At 44.6% G+C, this 26,113-nt stretch overlaps 1 protein-coding gene across 2 annotated transcripts; it reads left to right on the top strand.

The window, feature by feature from the left end:
• The first annotated feature begins 4,551 nt into the window (after positions 1-4,551).
• Positions 4,552-25,687, top strand: LOC136494940 (cellulose synthase-like protein H1). Of its 2 annotated transcripts, none has more exons than XM_066491104.1 (8): positions 4,552-4,937; positions 5,043-5,379; positions 6,661-6,786; positions 6,913-7,059; positions 7,284-7,496; positions 24,063-24,180; positions 24,277-24,824; positions 24,929-25,687. In XM_066491104.1, exons 1-8 carry the CDS (start codon positions 4,666-4,668, stop codon positions 25,502-25,504), a joined length of 2,337 nt encoding a protein of 778 aa, XP_066347201.1. In that variant the 5' UTR covers positions 4,552-4,665; the 3' UTR covers positions 25,505-25,687. The 2 variants fall into 2 exon arrangements, with proteins under 2 accessions (XP_066347201.1, XP_066347202.1); XM_066491105.1 differs by having other exon boundaries at positions 4,555-4,937; positions 5,046-5,379.
• The last annotated feature ends 426 nt before the right edge of the window (positions 25,688-26,113 follow it).

Here is a 26,113-nt window from a genome sequence, read left to right as displayed (position 1 = left end):
CTTGGCCATGCCTGGCCTGCGGGAGATGGGACAATTAATGGCCACCCAATTCCACTGGGGTACGCTCGTATCACCATTGACAGAATACTTGATAAGAAGTATAATAAGATACCCATTGAGTACCCCGTAGCGGAAGACAGGCCAAAAGTTGGTCAAAACAAGGGCTCTCAAGTGGCCTGGTGCAAGTGCTTCATTAAGCTTGACCATCAATTGTCCTCTGATGATGAGGAAGACTATGAGTCTTCGCCCACCCGCGATGATCACTCACCATCTGCCAACAGAGATCACTCCCCTCCTCATCCGGAGCCATCACCCCCAAGAAGACAGAGGTCTCCTTCTATTCCTCCTTGTCCGACTCCATCTTCATCAGCCCCGAGAAAAGAGACTCCTCCTCCTCCTCCTCCATCTTCATCAGCACCGGGAAAACAGAATTCTTGTCGTCATCCTCCTCCTCCACCTCAACCCAAAACAAGATCAAGGACATCCTCGCAGTTGCAGAAAAGGTCCTTGGATTCAGTCGCTAATGCTCCCAAAGTGGACCAACAGAAAAGAAAAAGGCCGTTTAGTGGAAGCGTTACCACCTTGATGAAAGAAAAATTTACAGCACACATCTTGAGGAAAGATTGTGTTAGTTTCTTCAATCTATGTGCCTCACTGCCTCCGTTTTTGTTGAAGTCCAAATTCGAAAGGCAAACATAAAATAAATACGCTACAACAAGAGACGACAAAAATACACAATAAAGATTTAAGGAACATTATAAAGTTAGTCGAAGACAACCCTGATTTAACCATGGAAGAGGCCGCGAACATCTATTATGATGTACAAGGGACGGGAACACCGGCAATGAAGTATGAAAGGGGCAATCTTTTGGTTCCTGATCATGATTATAAAAATCTGACAACATATATGCGCAAGTTATATGAATATTACATGGCTCAAGCAACAGAGACGGACGACTTTGGTTTTGAGGTTATTATCCATTCGCCACATGTTTTCCATTATCCTGAAGAAGATAAGTTCAATATCGAGTGGGAGTGCTTATTCCAGCTATACCAGAAATGCTCTCTCAATGTTCAAATGTTAACGCTGTGGACTACATAAGTACCCTACACGCACGATATTACAATTAACTACTCTCTCGAGACACAAATTGTTAACTTTTGAGTACTTCCCATGATTTTATGTAGGTGCATAGCAAAATTTTGCATTCTAAAAAGCAAATGGGATTACATAGGCTTCTTGGACCCCATGCGAGTCAATGAGAGGACATGTCTAGGCCTCTATGGATGTGATGTGGAGGACCTAAAACAGAGATTAATTGTTGTTTTCGACGAATTCACGATGAAGAAGAAAACCCACATACTTCTAGCCTACAACTGCGAGTATGTGTTCTCGGCTTTTAATTTTATGCTTCTTTTTTCATTAAGATTATTCGATAATTAGGATTATGTGATTATAGCAACCATTTCGTCTTCATTTGTGTTAATCTTGCTAAAAATCTGCTCGAGGTGTGGGACTCGAAGAAAAAACTATTTCATCATCTCGATGCACTGGTGGCAGTGCTAAATTAGTAAGCAATCCTAATAACTATTATTTTCTCATCACACATACCGCTTTCTAATGTTTCTCCTTTTAATGTTGCTCAGTGTCCGAAGAAAACATATCGGTGGGACGCCGGTCCCATTCAAGGTTGTTGAAATGGAGGAGAAGTACCTATCATAACCGACGTGAAACAATGAATGCGGGTTTTATGTAATGTGGGCAATGCTTCGCTACATCGACGGGAAATCAGAAGAGGACGATAAGTTGGTGTGTATAATCCCTATTTCATTTATGTCTGTTAATAATTCAACAAAATGATTTACTGTTCCTCTTTGGATATCATCTTTTTTGAACGACAGCTCAAGAAATAAAAGCACGAAAGGCTGCTAGACATAAAGATCGTTGCACTACAATCGGAGCTGGCAAAATTCATCTTAGCCGAGGTATTGGAAAAAGATGGAGTATTTTCTATTACACAATCCGTGAAGTACAAGGACCAGTATGGCCCAGAGCAACTCGCCAGATTATTGTAAGAAGTCTGAGAAGCATGTGTGAAGTCCAAGAACATTTCTTTTTTATTTTAAGGGATCGAGACGTGGATAAGAACATTTGAATTGTAATCGTAACATTTGTAATGTTTAATATTGATGGACCTGTTGTCTACGTAGCGTATATAAAGCGAAACCCGATTCCACGAAAAATATAAATTAAAATAAATTATAAAACAATAAAATACGAACGGGCCGTCACCGCCGGTTAGCAACAAACCGGCAGTGTTGTCGTAACCATCACTGCCGGTTAGAAGCAAACCGACAGTGTTATCTTGCTCAACACTGCCGGCTTGAACCATGAACCGACACTGATAGTTATAAGAACACTGCCGGTTTGATTCATGAACTGACACTGATATTTACTATAACACTGTCGATTTGATCCATGAACCGACAATGTAGGCTTACTCAACACCGCTGGCTTGAGCCAAGAACCGACACTCTTAAAGTAACCGTCGCTGTCGGTTGGCACTACAAACCGGTAGTGTTGTTCAACTGGACACTGCCGGGTGGAGCCAAGAACCGACATTGTTTCCTGTAGATCAGTGTCAGTTTTTAAGGACCGACAGTGATATCAACCCCCCATCACTGTCGGTATGCCACTGTCGGTTTAAAATCCAACAGTGAAGTATGTTTTTGAATAGGCAGTGATGTCTAGATCTGGGTAGTGCCTGTCCGTATGTTGAGGCCAAGAGGCTACGGCTATATACGCCTCTTGGATTGGCGCTCCTACTGAATACGGAATGAGCGGTAGAAAAAAATCACGACCGGGAAGACGTGTTCGGGTATGGCATTGGCACGACGCAGGCAGTGGAAGTAGCTTGCACACATTGAAATTTGAGAGTGCCACCGGCAAGTGGTGTAGGAGTAGTTGGCGTGAACGGCGGGCAGGAGGGCCACGTAACAAGAGACCCAACCAGTGGACACCGTGGTGCACCCCGGAACGCGATGTACCATGATTGATACCTTGACGTAACTTTTACTGTTATAGGCATTTACTAGGAGTTTTCGAGTATTCAGAAATTGTGGCTGCTGTACTCTTTTCGTTCCTAAATAATTGTCGCCATGATATTTGTGTCAGTCAAACTTTCTTAAATTTAACTAGGTTCGTAGAAAATATTAATAACACTTGTATGTCCAAATGAGTTTATTATAAAAATAGATTCAACAATCTATCTAACGATACTAATTATTTGCTATAAATATTAATATTTTCTTGTATACATTTGGTCAAAGTGAAAAGAGCTTGACTCCTCGGAAACTGAAAACCACACTTATTTAGGGATAGATATAGTACTCTAATAAAAAAGGAAAGATAAATTGTAGCCCTCAATGAGATCTATAATTCTCTAGTTTGAGGTAGTTAAGAAGATCAAAAAATAATATAAAGTTTGAGCAGCATATTAGTCGTGTACCAAGCTTGTCGCTTTAGAAAAATCATATCTTCTTTATATGGTGTCGGATAACAATAGATTATACAAGAAGATTGTAGTGTTATAAGATCTATAACTTTCTAATTTTGAGTTTTTTCATTTGAGATCACTAAAATGCTAAAAAAATCATATCTTTCTAGTATGATATCAGATATAGATATTTTGTATATGAAAATTGTAGCTTTAAATGACAACTTTCTAGTTGTGAGGTTTTTCATCTAAGGTCATTAAGATGTTCAAAAAATATTATAATGATATGCTGCTAAAAGTTTATAATATTTGTCGAGAATCTTAACGATCTGAAATGAAAAACCTCAAAACTTAAAAATTGTAGAACTCATTTAGAGCTACAGTTTTCATATACAAAATATCTTTATCCGATATCATACCAAAAAGATATGATTTTTTTAAGGCAATAAGTTTGGTACATAATTAATGTGCTGCTGAAACTTTACAATATTTTTTTGAGCATGTTACCGATCTTAAATAAAAAAAAATCAAAACTAGAAAGTTATAAATTTTATGGAACGCTATAATTTTCGTATACAGTATCTTTAGCCGACACAATATAAAAGGATATGATTTTTTTAAGCGACAAACTTGGTACACGACAAAGCATGCTATTGAAACTTTATATTATTTTTTGATCATCTTAACGATCTCAAATGACAAAATCTCAAAACTAAAGAATTATAGATCTTATCAGGGGCTGCAATAATTTTGATATAAGAATCATCTTCATCCAATGTCGTATAAAAAATATGATTTTTCTAAACTTAAGCCTTGCAGCTGACATGTGGATCATGTAAGCGCCAAGTCAGAATGTCATGTCAACTATCGGGTTAGTTAAACATCTATTTGGATCTGGATGACACCTGAACTAACTTTAGGGACTCAATGTGCATTTTAAAACTTTAGGGACCTATATGACACCTACAAACAACTTCAGACACCTGTGGTGAATTTCACTCTAGACCTTGGCTGCGAAGCGTGTGTCGTCTATATATGATGACCCGTACTAGCTGGTTGTGTATGTGTTTTTTCTTGTGGTTCTCGCGTACGTGCTGAGTGCTACTGCTAGCTGGAGCTGAGAGTGACCACTAACCAGCAAGAGTCCGTCCGGCTCGAGCGGTCGGCCATGGAGGGCTCCAAGAAACTGCAGCTGCGGGAGAGGGTCCCGCTCCCCCGCACGGCATGGAAGCTGGCCGACCTCGCCGTTCTCTTCCTGCTCCTGGCCCTCCTCGCTCACCGTGTGTCCTCGCTGATGGTGGCCAACGGCGGCGGCGCGGCGTGGTGCTGGCTCGCCGCGCTCATCTGCGAAGCGTGGTTCACGGTGGTGTGGCTCATCAACATGAACGCCAAGTGGAACCCGGTCCGCTTCGACACGCACCCTGAACGCCTCGCCCAACGGTGAGTGGTGGTGGCGGCAAGGCTAAGCTAGGTTTCCAATACGCAGCTTTTTTTTGCTTCGTCAACTCAATCTGATGCGTTTAATAATGATTAATTTGTCGTCAGCAGCACCGACGAGCTGCCGGCGGTGGACATGTTCGTTACGACGGCGGACCCGAGGCTGGAGCCGCCGGTGGTGACGGTGAACACGGTGCTGTCGCTGCTGGCGCTGGACTATCCCGCGGGGAAGCTCTCGTGCTACGTCTCCGACGACGGGTGCTCGGCGGTGACCTGCTACGCGCTGCGCGAGGCCGCCGAGTTCGCCAAGCTCTGGGTGCCCTTCTGCAAGAAGCACAGCGTCAAGGTCAGGGCCCCCTTCGTGTACTTCTCCTCCGGCGGCGCGGCGGAGCGTGGTGGGGCCGCCGACGACGCCAAGTTCTTGCGCGCTTGGACACTCGTGAAGGTAAAGCTAAAGCTAGCTACTGTTTTTTTTTAAGTTAAATGCACTAGAGGTCCATTAACTCATGAGGAGGTTTCGGTTAGGTCCATCAACTTTCAAAGTGAATTTTTTAGTCCATAAACTTTGTCATCGTAAGCTAATAGTCCAAAACCAGCCACGTTAGCACCAACATCTGATGTGGCCATGCCACATAGGCAGCTCCTAGGTCAGACTATCATGTCAGCCGGCCTGGGCATGCCGCGGCACTCTGCTCGCGCGTCGCGAGAAAAAGGAGGGGCGGGGCGCTCCTGCAGAGCCCTGCTCGGCACAGAGCGTAGGCACGCGGGGCGGTACGGAGCAGTGCGGAGTCAACGGCTGCTGCTGCAGAGGAAAGACCGGGGCGCACGTGACAGGGCGGAGCCGAGGCGTGGGTCACGCGGCGCTCGAGCGAAGAACGGAGACGGCGGCGCTTGCTCCCGTTCGGTGAGAGAAAGAAGAAAGCTGTCTGAAGAACGGATGAGTAGGGAGCCGCCGCTATCCGTGCCGTTGTGCCATCGATCTCCTCGATCCACGTTGACGTCGTGTGCAGAGATGTGGCTGCCTCCTGGCTTGTTAGCTTACACGTGAGCACGTATCTGCAAGCACACATGCACCTGCATGCATGTAGCTCGACGCACTCCGGCGTCGTGGTGACGGCTTGACGGTAGATGGCATGGGCGTTCGTCGATCAGCCGCTGATTGGCGTGCGTGGTTAGCCGGCCGACCTCGCCCTCCTGTGCCTGCTCTTCCGACAGGCCGCGGCTTCCGTGCGTTCCTCCCGTCGGCGTTGACAATGGAACTCGGTGTAGCGTGCGTGGACACAGACCGGCGCAGGTGCTCACGAACAAAGCTGCCGCTGTTGTGGCCATGCGGGCGTGCGAGCAAGTACCGCCGCCGCTGCCACACGGGCATGAAAGAAGGCCCGCCGCGGGCCGTGGCATTGCGCCAAGGCAGGCTGGAAGCCGCCCGGCGAGCCTGTTGCCGCTCAGGTCCAGCTCCACGAGCTGGCTGGAGGATCCGCCGTCGAGCTGGTTGGATCCCAGGTGCTGCAGCGCCACCTAGGAGCTGCCTATGTGGCATGGCCACATCAGATGTTGGTGCTGACGTGGCTGGTTTTAGACTATTAGTTTACGACGACAAAGTTTATGACCAAAAAATCCACTTTGAAAGTTAATGGACCTAACCGAAACCTCCTCATAAGTTAATGGACCTCTGGTGCATTTAACTCTTTTTTTTCTGCAGTCACTAACATCTTGTTGCATGTAGAACGCGTATGAGGAGTTGGTCCGCCGGATTGAGAACGCCGAAGAGGACTCTCTAGTCCGGCACGGCGACGGCTTGTTCGCCGAGTTCGTGGGCGCTGAGCGCAGGAACCACCCGACCATAATCAAGGTAGAAACCAACTGATCACGCCTCATCATGGCAAAATACTACACTCGTGAAACGAGTGCCCATCTCATGGCTTTGTTTTCTTGCTAACAAACATGGACACGTTCTTCTGCTGCCGCGAGTGTTCAGGTCCTGTGGGACAACAGCAGCAAGATCAGCAGCAAGAGCAAGAGCAATCAGGAGGCAGACGATGCAATCCCAAGCCTCATATACGTCTCCAGGGAAAAGGGACCCACACAGCACCATCACTTCAAGGCTGGGGCCATGAACGTCCTGGTACGTCGTCGTCGGTGTTTAGTCCCATCTAACGGCAGTCCAGTAGCAAGAATTACAGGAAGTTCAGGCTCTCTAGAGGCGTGCCGCATATTGCCATCCATGGGTGGCAACGCCATGGCATGGCATCATCAGGATAAGCTCACTAACGAGTGATTGAGTGGTGAGGCCGGTGTCTCCAGAACCTGAACATTCGTCCCTTGTGGCATGTGACCTGTGCTGTGCAGACGAGGGTGTCCGCGGTGGTGACCAACGCTCCCATCATGCTGAACGTGGACTGCGACATGTTCGCGAACAACCCGCAGGTGGCCCTCCACGCCATGTGCCTCCTCCTCGGATTCGACGACGAGCTCCACAGCGGCTTCGTTCAGGCGCCGCAGAAGTTCTACGGCGGCCTCAAGGACGATCCTTTCGGGAACCAGAACCAGGTTATGTTCGAGGTACGTACAGTCGTACAGATCACTATCATAGCATAGGAGTACTCTGTCTAATTGACGTTATTATTTAGCTTACATATACTAGGAAATATGCCCTATCAAAAACTGAGTAATAGAAACTATGTTCATATTATCTAATCATTTTTAAGAGCACGGTTCATAAACGTTCCGCAAATTTTAACTTTAGCCATACAAAATTGAGCAAATATTTCTTTGTTCTCTCTTCCATTGCACCTGTCTGTGAACTATATCGATATCTCACTCAAACTCAGAGATGTATAGTTCATGATATAGTGGTAAGAGTAGCGATCGAGGAAGAGTTTAACACGAATACAAGTAAGTTACATCGGCCGGCAAGCTCCTGCTCACCGCCGCCACTCCGATCCGGACGCAGCCGGCCGACCTCTCTTCTCTTCTTCCCCCTGCTCTCCTCCTCTGCTCTTAACCCCTCTCCAAGCCAGCCAATCATGTCACCCAGCTGGACCCGATGTACTTCGGATTGGGCTTCCTATCTCTTGTGGGCTTCGTCGTTCCTTCGCTTGGCCCATGACAAGAGCCCGTATCTTCTCTGGCCTTCTTCTTGGCTTGTCTTCCCGCGCTCTTGCCTTCGGCTTCAGCTTGTCGGACGGGAACAGGGTTCCTGACACTGCCATAAGCCACATTTGCCACAACACAGCCACCTCGGAACTATAGTTTATCTCCATCTCCTCTTCCGTGGCTTCTTCGGTTCTTCCAATCCATAGAACCAAAGCAATTTACTCCATCAAATCCCTTATTCCACTCGTTAGTTCAGAAAATAGCACCTCTCTGTTTTTTCTCCAAACACAGTAAGCTAGCAGCTTGAGCTCCAATAGCTCCTCAAATATCTCTTATTAGTAGCATAGCTTGGTCTAGGCTGCAAATAAAATGACAATAGCAGAAGCATTAGATGTACTACATTTCTAGAAATATGAAGAGAAAGTGTCAGTGTCCCAATGTACACCAAGGCAAATTATTCTTGCGGAAGCTTTAAAATTCAACACAAGGACCACCTAATCTAATGGAATTGTATCCAGAAGAGTCACTATCCAGTGAAATGTGATGTAGGTTCCTAAAATGGTAATCAATTTTCATCTAGGCTAACTATTTTTAATCTACTACTCAGTGATAGGTAGGGGCACTCAGGTACCCATCTCTAGTATATGGCCACATGAACAACCAAGAATGCATTTTTGGGACACCTGGTCATCTAAAAACAGGAAGCTACCAACAACACTCGAGTACCACTTTCGGTCAAAACACTGGAGTACCACTCTACCGGTGACAGTGAGGCAGGACTCAGCTTTAAGCTACAAGGCTAAAGCAGAAGAACATCTTTTAGGGTTACGCAGGTGGCTACACGCTAGCACATATTAATAACCGCATAAAAATAGAAACTCTTGCGTGTAGATGATCAGAGATTATATCTTCCAAACGCGCGGCGCAGCGAAAGACTTGGCAGAAAGCGTGTAGTCGATTTAGTCGACATCGAGGAAGTAGTCGTACGGCTTGACGTAGTGCGCATCTCAGTGGAACCTCTATGGACGTCCACATGTGCGGAGACGAGAACGGCAGCAACGTAGCGTGCTAGTGCTCATCGATGCACGTGGACTGCAACAGATGAACTGGTACGGCACAGGTGCCCTCTCCACTGATAAGTACCGATATGAATCGGCAAGGAGATGGCCCGATCTTCACGACAGTAGGTCACAAATAACAGATAACTTGCTACGAACAGCGGGATAACTATCTGTATACCTGACAAAGGTTGGATGTGACCAAGCGATGGGGAGAGAGGCACCGAAACCGTGAAGACTTCGACTCGATCTCTGAACGACCACAGCACCACAATCCCGAACTAATCCACACAAAACGGTGCAGCCATACTGAAACCATAGAACACAAATTAGGGGAACCCAGAGGGATCTCTTCACAAGACCAAGAAGAACAAGGAAGAACAAAGGTTTGAGTAAGGCACTTGGCAGCTCGGTTGCAATATCATGTAGTTTTTCAAATGATCAAAAAGGTTTTTAATAGCTTAGAGGCAGGGGATATTTATACTAGGAACAACCGTCCTAGTTGTGTGTGAAAACAAAATGGAGAGTCTGAAGATAGGCAGTGTGAAAGGCCACCACAAGATAGATTCCCGAAGTGGTCTCACGTGATTGTTGGCCTCCAGAGCAGTCTCCACTAATATGGCCATAACTCCTTATTGGGAAGTCTAAATGACGAACCGTTTGTTGGGTGTGAAAGTAGACTCACAGAGCTTTCCAGCCATGTGCAGCATGAACCATAAAACTTTGTAGATTGGTACAGTTTTGCATGGGAAGTTGTACCAGATTCTGCCCCTGGCAAACTATTGACCTTCTGCGTCACTTTTTCCTGTGTCCGGTCGTCCGTCCGTGTTACTTGTCATCCGTGTTACTTTTTCCTAGGTCCAGTCATCCGTCTGTATTACTTTTCTGACGGGGCTATTTTGTAGCACCGTGTCTTGATCCTTCGGCCATGTACCTTCCACGTCTTCATGTGTAAACCTAAGTATCATGAAGATAGGACATTTAGGTAGTATAACATTCTCAGAAGTGTTAAAATTACAATCAGTTAGGAATGAATTCACCTGCTCTTTTATCTTTTTGGCACAACTTCGTGTAGGTGTCCCATGAATATAATCACTTGTGCTAGATAGTGAGCTTTCTTCATGTTTCAACACATGTTGAGCTGGCATGTCCTCATCATCATTCCCCTCTAGAAAAGGAGTCATCCTCAACTCTAACTCTTCTGATCCAAAGTGTTGTGTCAGGCCATCAATTTGTAGTGTTGTGATAACATCACGATGTTCTTCTTCTATCACAGCGAGGTGCTTCAATCTATAATCATATAAACCAAGCAGTAGCCTTGTAGGTGGAAACCTAAATGATTTGGAATCAAGTTTAGCTTTCACCTTCAATGGATGCTTAGAACCCCAAATGGTGAATATTGATTGCCTTAGCACGGTCTCATCATCCTCCCTCCCTTTAAGAAAAGTCATCCCTGACTTTTGTTTACCTGAAAACATACTAGACAAAACAGAGGGTGGATGTACATGACAATTCCAATAATCTTTTATTTCATTTTGTCCATTTGCTTCTTTATAATTCATATTCACATTAATCCATTTTGTAAGTAAGAAATTTTCTTTCAGCATTGGAGAACCTTCAAATAGCTTCACAGATGGGAGCACAAAAATTTCCTCCAACCCATTCATTTGATTCATGTTATCATGTTTTATCTTTGCAAGATCACATATATGAAAAGATAAGAATGAAACATTCTTGTGATTCTTATTGCATGGGTCAGAGAAGTACCTATCAAACTCAATGGTTCTAGATGACAATGAAAAAAATTTGGGTGAATGAATGGAACATGTTTGCACAAGATTTCTTTCTTTCGATATAACATATCAACAAGGGAACAACAATTTTGGTTCTGTATAGAAGTCACTAAATAATCTTTTCATCTCAAATTCAGAAAAATATGGCTCACAAAAATTGTTGCAAAGTATTTTTAACTTCAAATCAGCAAGCTTGTCACATGTTATATAAATAGCACAAATATAGAATTTACTTGCAGCTTGATGTCCAATCAAATTGAATGTAAACTTGCAACTATAGGTAATATTCAAAGATTTCATGGATGATATTTGAAAAACATTCTCGAGTATATTATTGATCTCAACACATTTATCAAAAATGACATAGCCCACACATGAAGGATGAGATATTTTTGCAAAGAATTCGTCATAAGTGTTCATTTGCACATTATCAAATTTATTTGCATGCAAAGTATCAGATATATGAGTGCAAAGTATCATGTATATGAACCATATCAAACTATAGAAAAGATCATGTATGACTGAACATTGGTTATCAACTTGCAAAATTTCAGCACAATGATGGACATGTGAATCTATCAAATCAGTGCAAATATTTTGTGTATGGTCAATCCCATTTGAACCATGTGTTTCATCACAATTGCTCACCATTTTATTTTGCAAACTCAGATCTGAATTATTTTCATTACCTTTTAGACTTGGTGGTAGTGCAAGTATCATGGATGACGCTTCTGAAATCTTACCACTTTCCTCGTCATGGTTCATGTTTTGGGCAGCACACAATTAGTTTGGATGAATGGCTACCTTATCACTTCTCTCAACAAGTATGGTGATGTCATGAGCAGCCATCTCTTCCTTATTCTCATTGCAAACCTGCACATTTGGAAAGACAACACTAGAAGTAGAGATGAGGGTGTTAGTTTCAAAAGTATCCTCACATGACTTGCATTCTAACTCTCTATTTTTCTGTGGTGTATCTCTCACCCTCTCCTTGTTGATACTCTCAATCTCATAGTGGGTGGAATCACACAACTCTCTTTTGTTTTCACTCTCTCTCAGTTTGGCTACGTGGCTCTCATTCTCACATAGGTTTTGTTGCACAATCACTTCAATGTCTTCAGAAGCAACATATGCATACGTGTCATACTTCACCACATCTTTTTCTTCATGAACCTGCATCACACAAGGAACAAGACTAGAAGAAGGTATTATCATGTTAGTAGTAAATAATTCCTCAGATGATTCTTCCTCTTTTTTGCTCAATTTTTGTGTATCTCTCTCACACAGAATTTTGTGGCTCTCCTCACATATGGTGGAATCTCTCATCTTTTCCTTTTGAACTCTCACACTCAATTTTGGTTGGTGGCACTCTTTCTCACATGGGTTTTGCTGTCCATAGGACCTTCCGCGTGCCTCTTGCTGAATTTTTCTTTTGGTGGACGTACAATAATCTTCACCATCAATGAGCACACGGGAGCGAAAACTACGCCCGTTAGCACCTCCTCCATGTTGTCCACTATGTCCAAATAGACCACCACGAGAGTTGGTCGGGCTATGTTGTTATGGAGCCTAGCCGAGCACCATAGGAAGACGTTCATTGAACATCCTCTCCATGGCCTCCACTAGTGAGTTTTGTAGTTGGCGTAACTCAGCACGTGAGACTGGTGGTTCTTTTTCTCCATATCGACCACCACGAACACTCAAATTGGATCCTGACATGTTAGCACTTATGCAAGAAAAAGTGGAATAGGTAAATTTGTGGAATCTCACAACCTCTCCTCTTACTTACCAATGATCTTGCTCGTTCTCAAGGACATTGAGCGTGCTAGTGCAGCAGTTGCAGAGATGTGATTGAGAGGTCGCAAGGATTATGAGTCGAACGTCCTGGTTTCAGATTTTGGTGGAGCTATAGGTGGCTATTCAAGGGAGGCTACGGTACTACAACCCACGTGGTTTGATGTGTTCAAAAGATATGAAGTTGTTGCTATGGAGATTACCACCAACTTGAATATGTAAACTGAAATTTGCAATTATACAACCCGCAACAAAGCCCCTACTTTCAATTTTTTGAACTTTCTCTTTTTTAATCTTTCTTTCTTCTTTCTTGTTTTTTTAGTTTTTTTATATTAACAGGGGTGTGGATAACAAATGAAACACAACACAACATATATGAAGATGATGACTAGCAACTTGATGAACAAAACAACACAAAGGTAGCAGTACCGCAAAAAGGCTATAGGATTTCTTTTGTGGCTTTTTCAGTGGACTTTAGGTGATGAACAAAAATGGTAGCAAACGATGGATAAATCAAAAGTAAATATGTGGATGATGGTGAGATCCGCTGTGATAATGAAAGCTTTGATACTAGTTGATAAGTACTGATATGAATTGGCAAGGGGATGGCCCGATCTTCACGACAGTAGGTCACAAATCATAGATAACTTGCTGCGAATAGCGGGATAACTATCTTTATACCTGACAAAGGTTGGATGCGACCAAGCGATGTGGAGAGAGGCACCAAAACCGTGAAGACTTTGACTCGATCTCTGAACGACCATAGAACCACAATCCGGAACTAATCCACACAAAATGGTGCAGCCGTACTGAAACCGTAGAACACGAACTAGGGGAACCCAGAGGGATGTCTTCACAGGACCAAGAAGAACAAGGAAGAACAAAGGTTTGAGTAAGGCACTCAGTAGCTCGGCTGCAATATCATGTAGTTTTTCAAATGATCAAAAAGGTTTTTAATAGCTTAGAGGTAGGGATATTTATACTAGGAACAACCCTCTTAGTTGGGTGTGAAAATGAAATGGAGAGTCTAAAGATAGGCAGTGTGAAAGGCCACCACGAGATAGATTCCCAAAGTGGTCTCACGTGATTGTTGGCCTCTAGAGCAGTCTCCACTAATCTGGCCATAGCTCTAGGAGAGGTGCTTCAATCTATAATCATATAAACCATGTAATAGCCTTGTAGGTGGAAACCTAAATGATTTGGAATCAAGTTTAGCTTTCACATTCAATGGATGCTTAGAACAAATGGTGAATGTTGATTGCCTTAGCATGGTCTCATCATCCACAACCTCTCCTATTCATCCATGCACTAGGCATAGAGAAGAGGTGGTGTGCATGGTGGCTGAAGGCGGTTAGGTTAATAACCCTCTAGCTAGGTCATTAGCATTTATAGAATTGCTAATGGGCCAAGCATGGGCTAGTTGGGCCTGACTATTGGGCATTTATCCAACAATCTCCCACTTGCTCAAGAGTCAACCAACCATTATGTTAGAGATATGGCCCAGGGGTACCTGCACCGCTCGTATATATTACTACCACCAAGCTATCGCCCCAACAGCCGTCAAGAAGGAGGCCCACGAGGGCTGACATGATCAACCAACATGGAGATCAAGGCAAACCAAGGTGGGTGTATCTAGATGATAGCAAGGATCAATCTGTCATAATAAACTAGGAAACAATCTGTTAGCCCGATCGCCCTCTGTATAACCCTACCTCTCCTGCCTATATAAAGGAGGGTAGGGACCTCGGGCTTGGGATCCAATCTTCCACCAATTCTATCTACCTCATAGCTAGGAGCAACAACCCCTGTAATTGAACATACGAATACAAGAGATGCCGCACCACTGGAGTAGGGTTTAGCGCGCACCGTGGCCCAGACCAGTATAAATCCTTGTGTCTCGTGTGCTACCATCTGATTCCATCTACGCGATCACATTGCAGGATATTGCTAGAGCAAAATAATCCGACACATTGTGGCCATGTGTTGCAATATTCAGAATTCAGTCCAATTGATCCATTTGTCCTTTGATTTCTTTCTCCTTAAGTGTGTGACCCCATAGGTTCACGCAACCAATGGTCATGACCCGTAAACCATTTCCGCTCAATAGTTAGCATTGGCCTCTAGCAAAGCATACTAACTCCCAAAGATTCACGAAGATCATATCTTGGACAACCTTTTAACATTCTCCATTACTATGTCCTTCTGCCACACGACACCTGCCCAGAACAAGGTGAGCGAAGTGCTACCCTTGATTCTCAGCCATTTGTTCGCTCTGTGCAAAACTTATTTTCATCTGCTAACCATTAGTTAGGCATGGCCATGCACTTTTAGATCCTACACACATCGAGAGGACCCAGAGGATTCTCTCCTTGGTACAGGAGGGGCAGATCCCATATTGACTCGACACACCCTGCAACTTGCTACAGATCATACCCAAAAGCTACTTTTATGACTACCTAGTTACAGAGTAGTGTTTGGAACGCCAAAGTATGACTTACACAATCTGGGACTCTACGTCGATCTTAGGTCAAAGGACGTTAGTATGTGTGTCTTTTGTGAGCAAACCGATAGCACATATTCGTAGTGTATCATAGTGGGTCGATCCGACACTGTGTTCCCAACACATGTCTACATTGTTGGTGTGATATCCAATATCGCTATGACCCATGAAACATGATCATCCACCCAACACATGTACCAACTTATCTCTACGTCATAGTCCCACATGACGGATAGAACTTGGGGATCTCATTTAGTACGTCTTCAATTTAAATCATGGAGTTTCACTAACGAATCACACATTCGTTAATCGCATATAATGATAAATGCCATGGAACATCTCATTAAAACATGCAAATTTCAAAGGTTGCCATGATGTTGTCAACCTATGACAACCATTAAGGTATACATCATCATAAGCCTCCCACTCACATTAGAGTTAATCTTGCCAGCATATTATGTCCATCACTCTTATATGTGCCTCATGCTTTGCTTGTGGTAGCGGCTTGGTAAATGGGTCTGCCATGTCCAGGTCGGTGTGCACCTTGCATATCTTCACATCTCCTCGATTAACGATCTCTCGAATCAGGTGATAGCGCCGTAGTGCTTGGATTTTTTTGGTGAGGCCTTGGCTCCTTTTCTTGTGCAATAGCACCATTATTGTCACAATAGAGGTCTATCAGACATGAGTAGCTAGGGACCACACCCAACTTAGAAACAAATTTTCTGATCCATACAGCTTCCTTTGCAGCTTTCGAAGCCACGATATACTCAGCTTCTGTTGTTGAATCTACGATCGTCTCTTGCTTGGAACATTTCCAACTCACTGCCGCACCATTGAGGCAAATGACATATCCTAACTGTGATTGGCTATCGTCCTTGTCAGTTTGAAAGCTAGCATCAGTGTAACCATTTACAATGAGCTCTTCCGAACCTCCATAGACTAGGAACTAATCCTTAGTTCTTCGTAAGTACTTAAGGATATTTTGAACTGCTGTCCAATGAGCATCACCTGGTTTTGATTGGTACCTACTTGTAACACTTAGAGCATATGAAACATTTGGGCACGTGGCATATCATGGTGTACATAATAGAGCCTATAGCCGAAGCATAAGGCACTCTACTCATCCTTTCTTGCTCATCAGGTGATGAGGCACACTAAGTATCGCTCAAGGTTACACCATATGACATAGGTATGAATCCCCTTTCGGACTCATTCATGTTGAACCTATTCAACACCTTGTCAATGTTCATGCTTTGACTTAATCCAATTAAGCACTTAGACCTATCACTGTAGATCTTTATACCCAAAATGTAGGATGCTTCTCCAAGGTCCTTCATAGAGAAACTTTTTCTCAGCAAGCCCTTAACATCCTCCATTAGTGGAATATTATTCCCGATCAGTAGTATGCCATCCACATACTGTGGGACATAGTCCCTAGGTACCCCACAAGGAAGAGAGAAGATCTAATCTGATAAGGATTCCCCACATGTAACCCTAGTAACATTGCTACCATGTAATCCTACTAGTACTCTTATATTGTAACCAACTAGGAGACTTGCCTCCTGGACCATATAATAGAGGGTAGAGCTCCCTAGATCGGCAGCCTCATATAACTAGGAGACAACATATGTACCAACACATCATGCAAATCAATCCAATGCAAGGCCTCATGCCTAACTGGACATAGGGTATTATGCTATCTAGTGGCCTGAACCAGTAAAACCGTTGTCTCTACGTTTATCATTGAGTTTTGCATACGTCGAAGCCCACCACCCATCATCCTAGGTAGCCCCGTGATGAGTTGCTGGTCATCAAACACCGACACATACAAGACTAGAAACACGAGTGCGCTCCCACTAACTTTATTGTAAACACATGGGTTGTCATTTTTTGAGAAACCAAACAATTTGACTTCCTCATCAAAACATAGATTCCAGCTCTGGGATGCTTGCTTTAGCCCATATATAGACTTCATGAGTCTACAAACTTTTCTAGCATTTTGTTGGTCAACAAAACCTTCAGGCTGTGTCATGTACACATCCTCACATAGGTTTCCATTAAGGAAAGCCATTTTGACGTCCATTTGCCGAATCTCATAGTCGTAATACGCGGCAATTGCTAGAAGGATCTAGACAGACTTTAGCATAGCGACAGGCGAAAATGTTTCATCATAATCAACACCATGAATTTGACAAAAACCTTTTGCTACCAGTCTTGCTTTATAGATGTGAACATTTCCATCTATGTCTGTCTTTTTCTTGAAAATCCATTTACACTCAATGGCCCTCATGCCATCGGGTGGATCAACTTGATTCCAAACCCGATTATCTCTCATGGACTCCATTTCGAATCTCATGGCTTCAAGCCATCTCTTGGACTTCGGTCCCATTACCGCCTCCGTGTAAGAGTTAGGGTCTTCATTGTCCAACTACAAGATGTCACGTTGCCCTATAGTCAGTAACGTGTACTTTTTAGGTGCATGGAGTGCCTGTATTGATCTTCGTAGTTGGGGTTCAGCATGTTGGTCAGTGGCCATCGATGGCTCATCTTGTTGCACCTCCTCATTAGTGGAAATTGGAACATTTTCTTGTGTTTCTCGAACCTCTTAGAGTCGCACTGTGCTCCCACTAACTTCTTTTGAGAGAAACTCTTTCTCAAGAAAGACCACATTCTGAGCAACAAACACTTTGTTCTCTTGACGGTTATAGAAATAATATCCTTTGGGTTCCCTAGGATATCCCACAAAGCTACACTTATCAGATCTGGGCTCTAGCTTTGTTGGCGTCAAATGCTTAACATAGGCATCGTAGCCCCAAATCTTCAAGAATGACAAACGAGGACGTTTCTTACTCCATATCTCATATGGTGTCTTCTCCACAGATTTAGATGGTACATGGTTTAGTATAAACATAGTTGTCTCTAGTGCATACCCCCAAAAGTACAATGGAAGATCAGTTTGACTCATCATTGACCTCACCATGTCCAACAAGGTTCGGTTTCTCCACTCGGACACACCATTCCATTGTGGCATTCCGGGTAGAGTCAGCTGCGGAACAATTCCACAATTCTTTAGATGGTCACTAAACTCATGGCTTAAATATTCCCCACCACGATCTGATCATAGGAATTTAATTGTCTTTCCAGTATGATTTTGCACTTCATTCTAGAACTCTTTGAACTTTTCAAAGGATTCTACCTTTTCCCTCATCAAATAGATATAGCCGTATCTACTCAAGTAATTGGTAAAGGTAATAAAGTAATGAAAGCCACCTCTCGTGGTTGAGTTCATTGGGCCACATACATCTGTATGTACTAGGCCTAATAGCTTGCTTGCTCTCTCACTTTGTTCAACAAAAGGAGTTTTAGTCATCTTTCCAAGTAGGCATGACTCACATGTCTCAATTGATTCATAATCAAAAGAATCGAGAAGACCATCCTTATGGAGCCTCTCTATGTGCTTCTTGCCTATATGGCCTAAGCAACAATGCCACAAGTAAGTAGGATTAGAATCGTGTTTGCGAACTCTGTTAGCATTAACATTATTGATTTTAGCTTCCTCAAGATTAAGAACATAAAGCCCATTCACAACGGGACATCTCGCATAGTAAATGTCATTCATAAAAATAGAACAACACTTGTTCTTTATTACAAATTCAAAACCATCGTCCTCTAAACATGAGTCAGAAATAATGTTATTGTTCAATGCAAGAACAAAATAATAATTATTAAGTTCTAGCACTAATCCAGAAGGTAGCGACAATGAATAAGTGTTGATGGCCAACTGAAAGGTCCTTGTTTGGTTTTGGTAATTGAGTGACAACCTAGGTGGACTAATTATGTTTAATATGAGATACACAGGTGATTAGTCCATAGGTACACTTGTGTGAGCAACACATGCCATGAAAGAGAAAATGGCTTGGACTTGTTGCAAGGCTCATACATGTGATGAAGGAGCTCACTGCACATGACACATGACATTGAGTCATGTGACTAAGGTGGGGAAGATCAAGACAAGACTTGGCTTGATAGACCGGTTGCAAGCATGAAGGGCAAGTCAGAGGCTTTGGAGCGATGGACCACGTGGTGGTGAGAAGCTTGAGCAAGACTTGGCGCCAATGGACCGAAGCAACGGTGAAGAGCAAGTGAAGTCAAGATCGATGAACTAATACGGTCTCATGATGATATGAAGTGGATCATATAATTTGTGATATAGTTGGTGCATGTGTTGCTTCAACATTGGAGGAGATAGAATGGAATGCGCAAGGCAAAGGTATAACCATAGGGCATTTCATTTCACCGGTCATAGGTGTGTAGACAAGTTTATGACCAGATTTAGGATAGATGGTCATACTATCAAGAGGGGCAAACTTGTTTGCATATTGGTCATCTAGTGCCACTCGAGTGATCTAACTTTGCATCGTTGCTAGGATCGAGTGGCATGGAGAAATGAGTGACTAATCCTTTGGAAAAATGTTTGTGAAATGCTAACACACTTTCACATGGTGGTGTACACTTGGTGGTGTTGGCACATTTGCAAAGGAGAAGTGGTTGGAGAAGAAAAGGAGGCAAAATAGGGGACCAGACCCCGGCTCGGCCAGGACTGAACCCTAAAGGGGCAAGTCCATTCTGGACTCAACCCTAGGCGAAGGGTGCACGGTCTCTTCTTTGGACTCTGGCGTGAAGGGCGACAGGACCCTTATCATTGGGTTTGGTTGTTTAGCAGCGCGGTGCGGTGGCGATGTGGTAGGTGGAGAAGGATCGGACTATGGCGCTGAGTCTGGTCGGCTCGACCGGACCCGGTCCAATCAATTTCAGGTGTTCTGGGAGCTCTCTAGAAATGACTAGACCGTGGTCTCCATGAGTCTAGTCCGGTCTGAGCAGGCGGGTCTGATCCTACTGTTGCGCGGCTTTGATGTGACCGGACTCTGGCTCTGCTGGTCCGGTGCATTATGTCAGGCGCGCGCGTAGGTGACCGATGAGTTCCAATGGTTGGCATTTGAAGTAGTGACAGGTGGCGAGATCTGGTGGACTGGACCCTATGAACAGGGAGAGTCCGGTCGCTGTCTGAGGGTCTGGTCTGGACCCTGCATAGGCAGAGTTTGGGCAACGGCTCTTTTGAGCCTTGGGCTATTTAACCAAGCACTTGGTCGACCTTGGGCTGGTTATTGAGCACCCTTAAGCCTTGGTGGATTGTGTAGGTGTGCTTGGAAGCCCTCTAACTCACATACGCTTAATAGTGATCATCCGATTGAGTGTGAGTGTGATTCTAGTGCGATTGCATCATGAGGTTGTATCGAGTGGCACTAGGTGATCGAGTTGCAAGCCGATGGTGCTTGTTACTCTTGGAGGTTGCCACCTCCTAGATGGCTTGATGGTTTGATCTCCATCGAAGCACGTAAGGAAGCTTATGTGGTGCTCGGAGAAGATTGTGAGGGGTATTTGCTCACCCCGCGGGAGCCGAGAAGAGCAACTCTAGTAGAGGGAGACACGAGGGGCGACAAATGGTTAGGCCAGGTCAAGTGCTAGAGCTTGTGGTAAGCACTCCACATGGGAGAGTGTGACTTGCGGGTCACCACTAGCAAGAGGTCCGATGGCAACCTTGGAGCTTGTCTCAACGAGGGCTAGCATGTTGGCAAGCACGTGAACCTCAGGATAAAAATCACCATGCCATCAACTTCCTATTGGTTTGCGATCCCCATACACAATCTTATATTTACATTTCATATATTGTGCTTGTGTAGTTGCTCTTGTAATTAGTTTGCTTGTGTAGCTTTGCTAGTTACCTTCTTGCTTGTGTAGCATAGAAGTAGCTCCCTTGCGTAACTAATTTGGCTTGAGTAGCTTTGTTAGTTATATTGCTTAGATTGTGTAGCTAAGTAATTTGCGCTCTCTAATTTGGTTTGTGTAGCCTTGTTATTGAGCATTGCTAGTGAGTTTAGGAGCTTTGTGCTTTTGCCTACTAGATTGTGTAGGAGCTCCCTCGGTTGCTTGAGTACTAGTTGCATATATAGGTTTGTGTGACCTTGCTACTAGAAATGATTAGGAGAGCTCTAGCTAGCCCGACACATTTGTTGCCTATTTAGCATCTTTATAAGGTGCTTGTGAACTTAGAGGGGTGTAGTCTTAGGTAGACCGTTAGTTTTAATTTTGTATTTATTATGATTAGCCAGTGCGATTAATTTTTAGAAAGGAATATTCACCCCCTCCTTTAGTTTGCCGTCTCGACCCTACACCAACGTAGCAACCTTTGCTCCATTCCCGACACACACATCCACATTGTCTCTTGCAAAGCGTCTAATTATTTTCAGTCCCTGCAACGATTTGCAAGTGTGAATCATTGCACCAATATCAAATACCCATGCATTATTAGAACGTGTTGCAAGATTAATTTCAATAACATCAATACCTTGAGTGGAGGTCACACCTTGAGTGGAGGTCACACCTCTATTCTTTTCTTCTCTTCCATGTACTTCTTACAATTCCTCAACCAATGTCCTTTCACACCGCAGTGGAAACAAACATCATCAAAGGGGGACAGCATTTTTATTCTTTTCTTTGGCCTTAGTTGCCTGCCCAGAAGTCTCACTTTCAGCAGGTTTCTTAACCTTGCTGGACGCTTTTGCTTCTTACCCTTCTAGACAGTCATCACATGACCAAGAGCCTTCCTAAGGCTCAACATGCCATGTTCAGCATCCCTTGTAACTCGGTCAGTATCTTCTTCAAGCCATTCATGTGAAAGTTCATAATAAATGGCTCAAAACTACTCCCTCCATTCCAAATTATAAGTCGCTTTGACTTTTTTGGTTCATCCATTTTGCAATGTATCTAGACATATTATTATATCTAGATGCATAATAAAATGGATGTATCGAAAAAGTCAAAGCGACTTATAATTTAGAACGGAGGGAGTAATTGGCAGACTGTAGTATCACATCGGTAGTGAGTCATCGAGGGGAAAACCCAGTCTCTGTAAGCTCCCAATGTAACCAATCATGTTGATTACATGAGGGCTGACCAGAGCGCCTTCAGCAAGCTTGCTACCAAATAGGGTTTTCGAGGTGTTAAACCTATCAAACATTGTTGGATTTTCGAACATGCCACGTAGCCCCACGATCATATCGTGCGGATTGGTGCTCTCATATTGCTTCTGCAGCACAGAGTTCATGCAAACAAGCATCAGGCACTGCACATCCACAGTGTCATCAGTGTGCTTCACATAAGCACGATACACATTAGAATTGTGCGCGACATTTTGAGGCTCATCTGGGTAGGGCATAACAAGAATGTACTCTTTTTTTCTGCCTGAGAACAATTCTCTGGTTCTGGTTCCAATAAAAAAATAGTTCCATTTAGCTTTTCTTTATCTAGGATTAATCGCAAATTGAAACTCGAGTTGCTTGACATTTTCTACAACAACAAAGATATGCAACGGTTAGCACTACTTTCATTAAAACATTTTTAATAAAAGAAACTCCAATATGTTTTGCGAACGTCCACCGATATTGTATAGTGGGACAAGATCCCACGTTCCCTATGGAACTAGTGAGCTTTGGCATCACCGCTAGCATCATAGTGAACTAAGTATGGAACGCTTGCCAATCGCATCCAATGCGACTCTCGTTCGTTGATTGATATCATATATGTCGGCTTTCAACGTTGTGCCCCGAAACCTAAGTCTGGCTTGATAGTTTCGTCAAGTAAACCAACACTATGCTATGGTGTCTGACACCACCCAATAGATCAAGGTAGAATATGATGCCCTGCTTTGGCAGACCCATCACCTACTAACAAGACCCAAAAGGTGCAGTTGTTGGAAGGGCATAAAAACTTAATTTTTATAAGGGATTTTTCGCCAGCAACGGGTAAGGGTGCCCACTCCTAGGCATCCCAATTTCAACGCCCTTTTCTAGGTGGTATAGTCGCCGAGTCATCTTGCCTCATGTCAACAGATTACATAATTTAATTTGTCTATTACATGCTAATAGCAAAATAAAATATAAATTACATCACATGGGCACTCCACGGGACGGCACGCAAGCCAAATTAAACAAACAGCCTCAACCCAGCTGTAAAAAATGGCGACACACAGACCGCACCAAAATATTACACACAGATCATCAGATATAATTTTGAGGCCATACCATCACACCATTCTTCGCAAAACGAGTTAGACGTTTCTATGAGAACGACGTCATGGGTATATATTTTTTAAAACCACGCAATTGGCTGTGCCAGCCAATGACGGATAGAATGGATTTTCGCATGCTGCTGACAAATTAACAAACACGGAGTTCTAGCCATACATGTTGTATATCAACCACTTCGCTACACGAATTCACAATCTCGTGGTCAGCCGTGCGACGCTTGCGCACCGTAGGAAAGACGGCCAATTAGCCAGTCACATAATTTGGAACCAAAATGGAGTAAAGCAATCCGATACACACATAATGCTATCTGTTAAAATGATCTATTTTACAGCCAATTGTGTTAAAATAATCTAGATAAAAAATAGCACAAGCACAGCTCCGATACCGTTGTAGGTTACGTAGGTGGCTATACGCTAGCACATATTAATAACCGCATAAAAACATGATCTCTTGCAGCGCAGCGGAAGACGCGGTGAGACACACTTAGTCGATTTAGTCGACGTTGAAGAAGTATTTATGAGTATGCAAATGAATCGTGGTGTCCTATGCACGTTTATTGTTTGGCCGATCAGAATAAAAACCCTCCATTGTCATGTACTTTGACGGAGACAGATCAAAAGAATGGGCGGACAAAAAAATAGACTGAAACTTTACATCTTTATTATTAGGTTAGTACAGATAGATATAGATATAAATATATCGACAACTTTGAGGTCTGTGCTGATGGGTTTATGTAGAAAGTTGTACACGGAGTTGCCGGACTTCAAGGCATATTTTACTGTGGGACGGGTTGCTTTCACCGTAGGAAAGTCATCTACGGCGTGCCACCAGACTCCAGCACCACCGGCATCAAAGGTGAGATCTTTGGAAAACTTCTTTGGGCTGTGTCGGATGAATTCTGATTCAGTCCAAGCTCTTGACTGGTTGTACAATACAAACTCTGGCATGCAGATTCACCATCTTACAAGGAGCTACAGAACAGGTTTGGCAGATCGAATGAACTGATCGAGTCGGCGAGGACCACCATTTCTGGGGACATGTTCAAGGCGCCAACTGTGGTGGTGGCAGATGATCTAACGAGTCGCATCGAAGCAGCGAAACAAGTTTCTGCCTGCAACTACGAGACCGACACGAGCTGGGGTCAGGAGGTTGGCTGGGTCTACGGGTCCATGACGGAGGACATCCTGACCGGGCAGCGCATCCACGCCGCCGGCTGGAGGTCGACGATCCTGAACCCCGACCCGCCGGCGTTCCTCGGGGGCGCACCGACCGGCGGGCCGGCCAGCCTCACCCAGTATAAGAGATGGGCGACGGGCTGGCTGGAGATACTCCTCAGCCGCCATAACCCGTTCCTTCTCGCCGCATTCAAGCGCCTCGATTTCCGGCAATGCGTCGCCTACCTAGTCATCGATGTGTGGCCTGTCAGAGCACCTTTTGAGCTGTGCTATGCATTGCTACCACCTTACTGCCTCATTGCAAATCGCTCCTTCTTGCCAAAGGTAATCCTTCTATGTTTTATCATCAGTACATGAATCATTTTAGGTGAAACCTTCATCCAAATTTCTGAAAATTTATCTTCTTGTGATGGGATGCACTGATGCAGGCGTCAGAACCAGGTTTCGTCATACCGCTGGCGCTGTTCCTGGCCTACAACATGTATAACCTGGGCGAGTACATGGACTGCCGGCTCTCGACGCGCGCCTGGTGGAACAACCACAGGATGCAGCGGATCGTGTCGTCCTCCGCCTGGCTGCTCGCGTTCCTCACCGTGGTCCTCAAGACGCTCGGCCTTTCGGAGACGGTGTTCGAGGTGACACGCAAGGAGCAGAGCTCGTCCGATGGCGGCGACACCGGCGCGGACGCCGACCCGGGGCGGTTCACCTTCGACTCGTCGCCGGTGTTCGTCCCGCCGACGGCGCTCGCGATGCTGAGCGTCGTCGCCGTCGTCGTCGGGGCGTGGAGGGCGGTCGCCGCCGGTGCGGCGGAAGGCGTGCCTGGCGGTGTCGTCGGCCCGGGCGTCGGGGAACTCGTGTGCTGCGGCTGGTTGGTGCTCTGCTTCTGGCCGTTCGTGAGGGGGCTCGTCGCCGTCGGCAGGGGAAGCTACGGTATCCCCAGGAGCGTCAGGCTCAAGGCTGCTTTGCTCGTCGCCGCGTTCGTGCACCTGTGCACGCGCAAGTAACTTCGCCGGCGTCAGAACTACACCTCCTGCGCAGGGCTGGCTGACGTGACGGGAATCATCTGCGGAAAGGAAGCATGTTGCATCCGCAATCCACGACGTGTTGTGCCTAAGATTGTACCGGTTCTTTGCTTCCACTGTTTGTACACAATTCTTGCAGAAGATAATCGGACACAACATGTGGCATGTCGTTGTCTACTGTTAGAAGAATACAAATCAGAAGCAGTGCTAGTGTCCGGACGTCCGGAGCACTTTGTTTCACGTGTCTTACGTGGGGGCCATGCCGCTCAAACGTCGCCAGCATCGAGAAGAGCGGGAGGGAGCCGCGTCTGCCTATGCCTCTAGTTTGGATGCCCAGCCGGCACCAGGAGGAGTAGAAGACACCAAGGAGAGGCAACAGAAGGCGAGGAGGGAGATGCAACACCCGACTACCTTTGAAACATCTTAATATGCAATACTTGCAACATACGTCTGAAGACAGATAAAATACATAAAATATGTATCTGAAACACTTACAAAAACACCAGAAAAAACACTTGAAACCATTGTAAAACATACGCAACGTCCAGATAAAACACTTGCAATATATGTGTGAAACATATATAAGACCTA

Source organism: Miscanthus floridulus, chromosome 11, assembly GCF_019320115.1.
Source record: "Miscanthus floridulus cultivar M001 chromosome 11, ASM1932011v1, whole genome shotgun sequence".
NCBI classification, from domain to species: domain Eukaryota; kingdom Viridiplantae; phylum Streptophyta; class Magnoliopsida; order Poales; family Poaceae; genus Miscanthus; species Miscanthus floridulus.
This window is presented reverse-complemented; position numbering and strand designations above follow the sequence as displayed.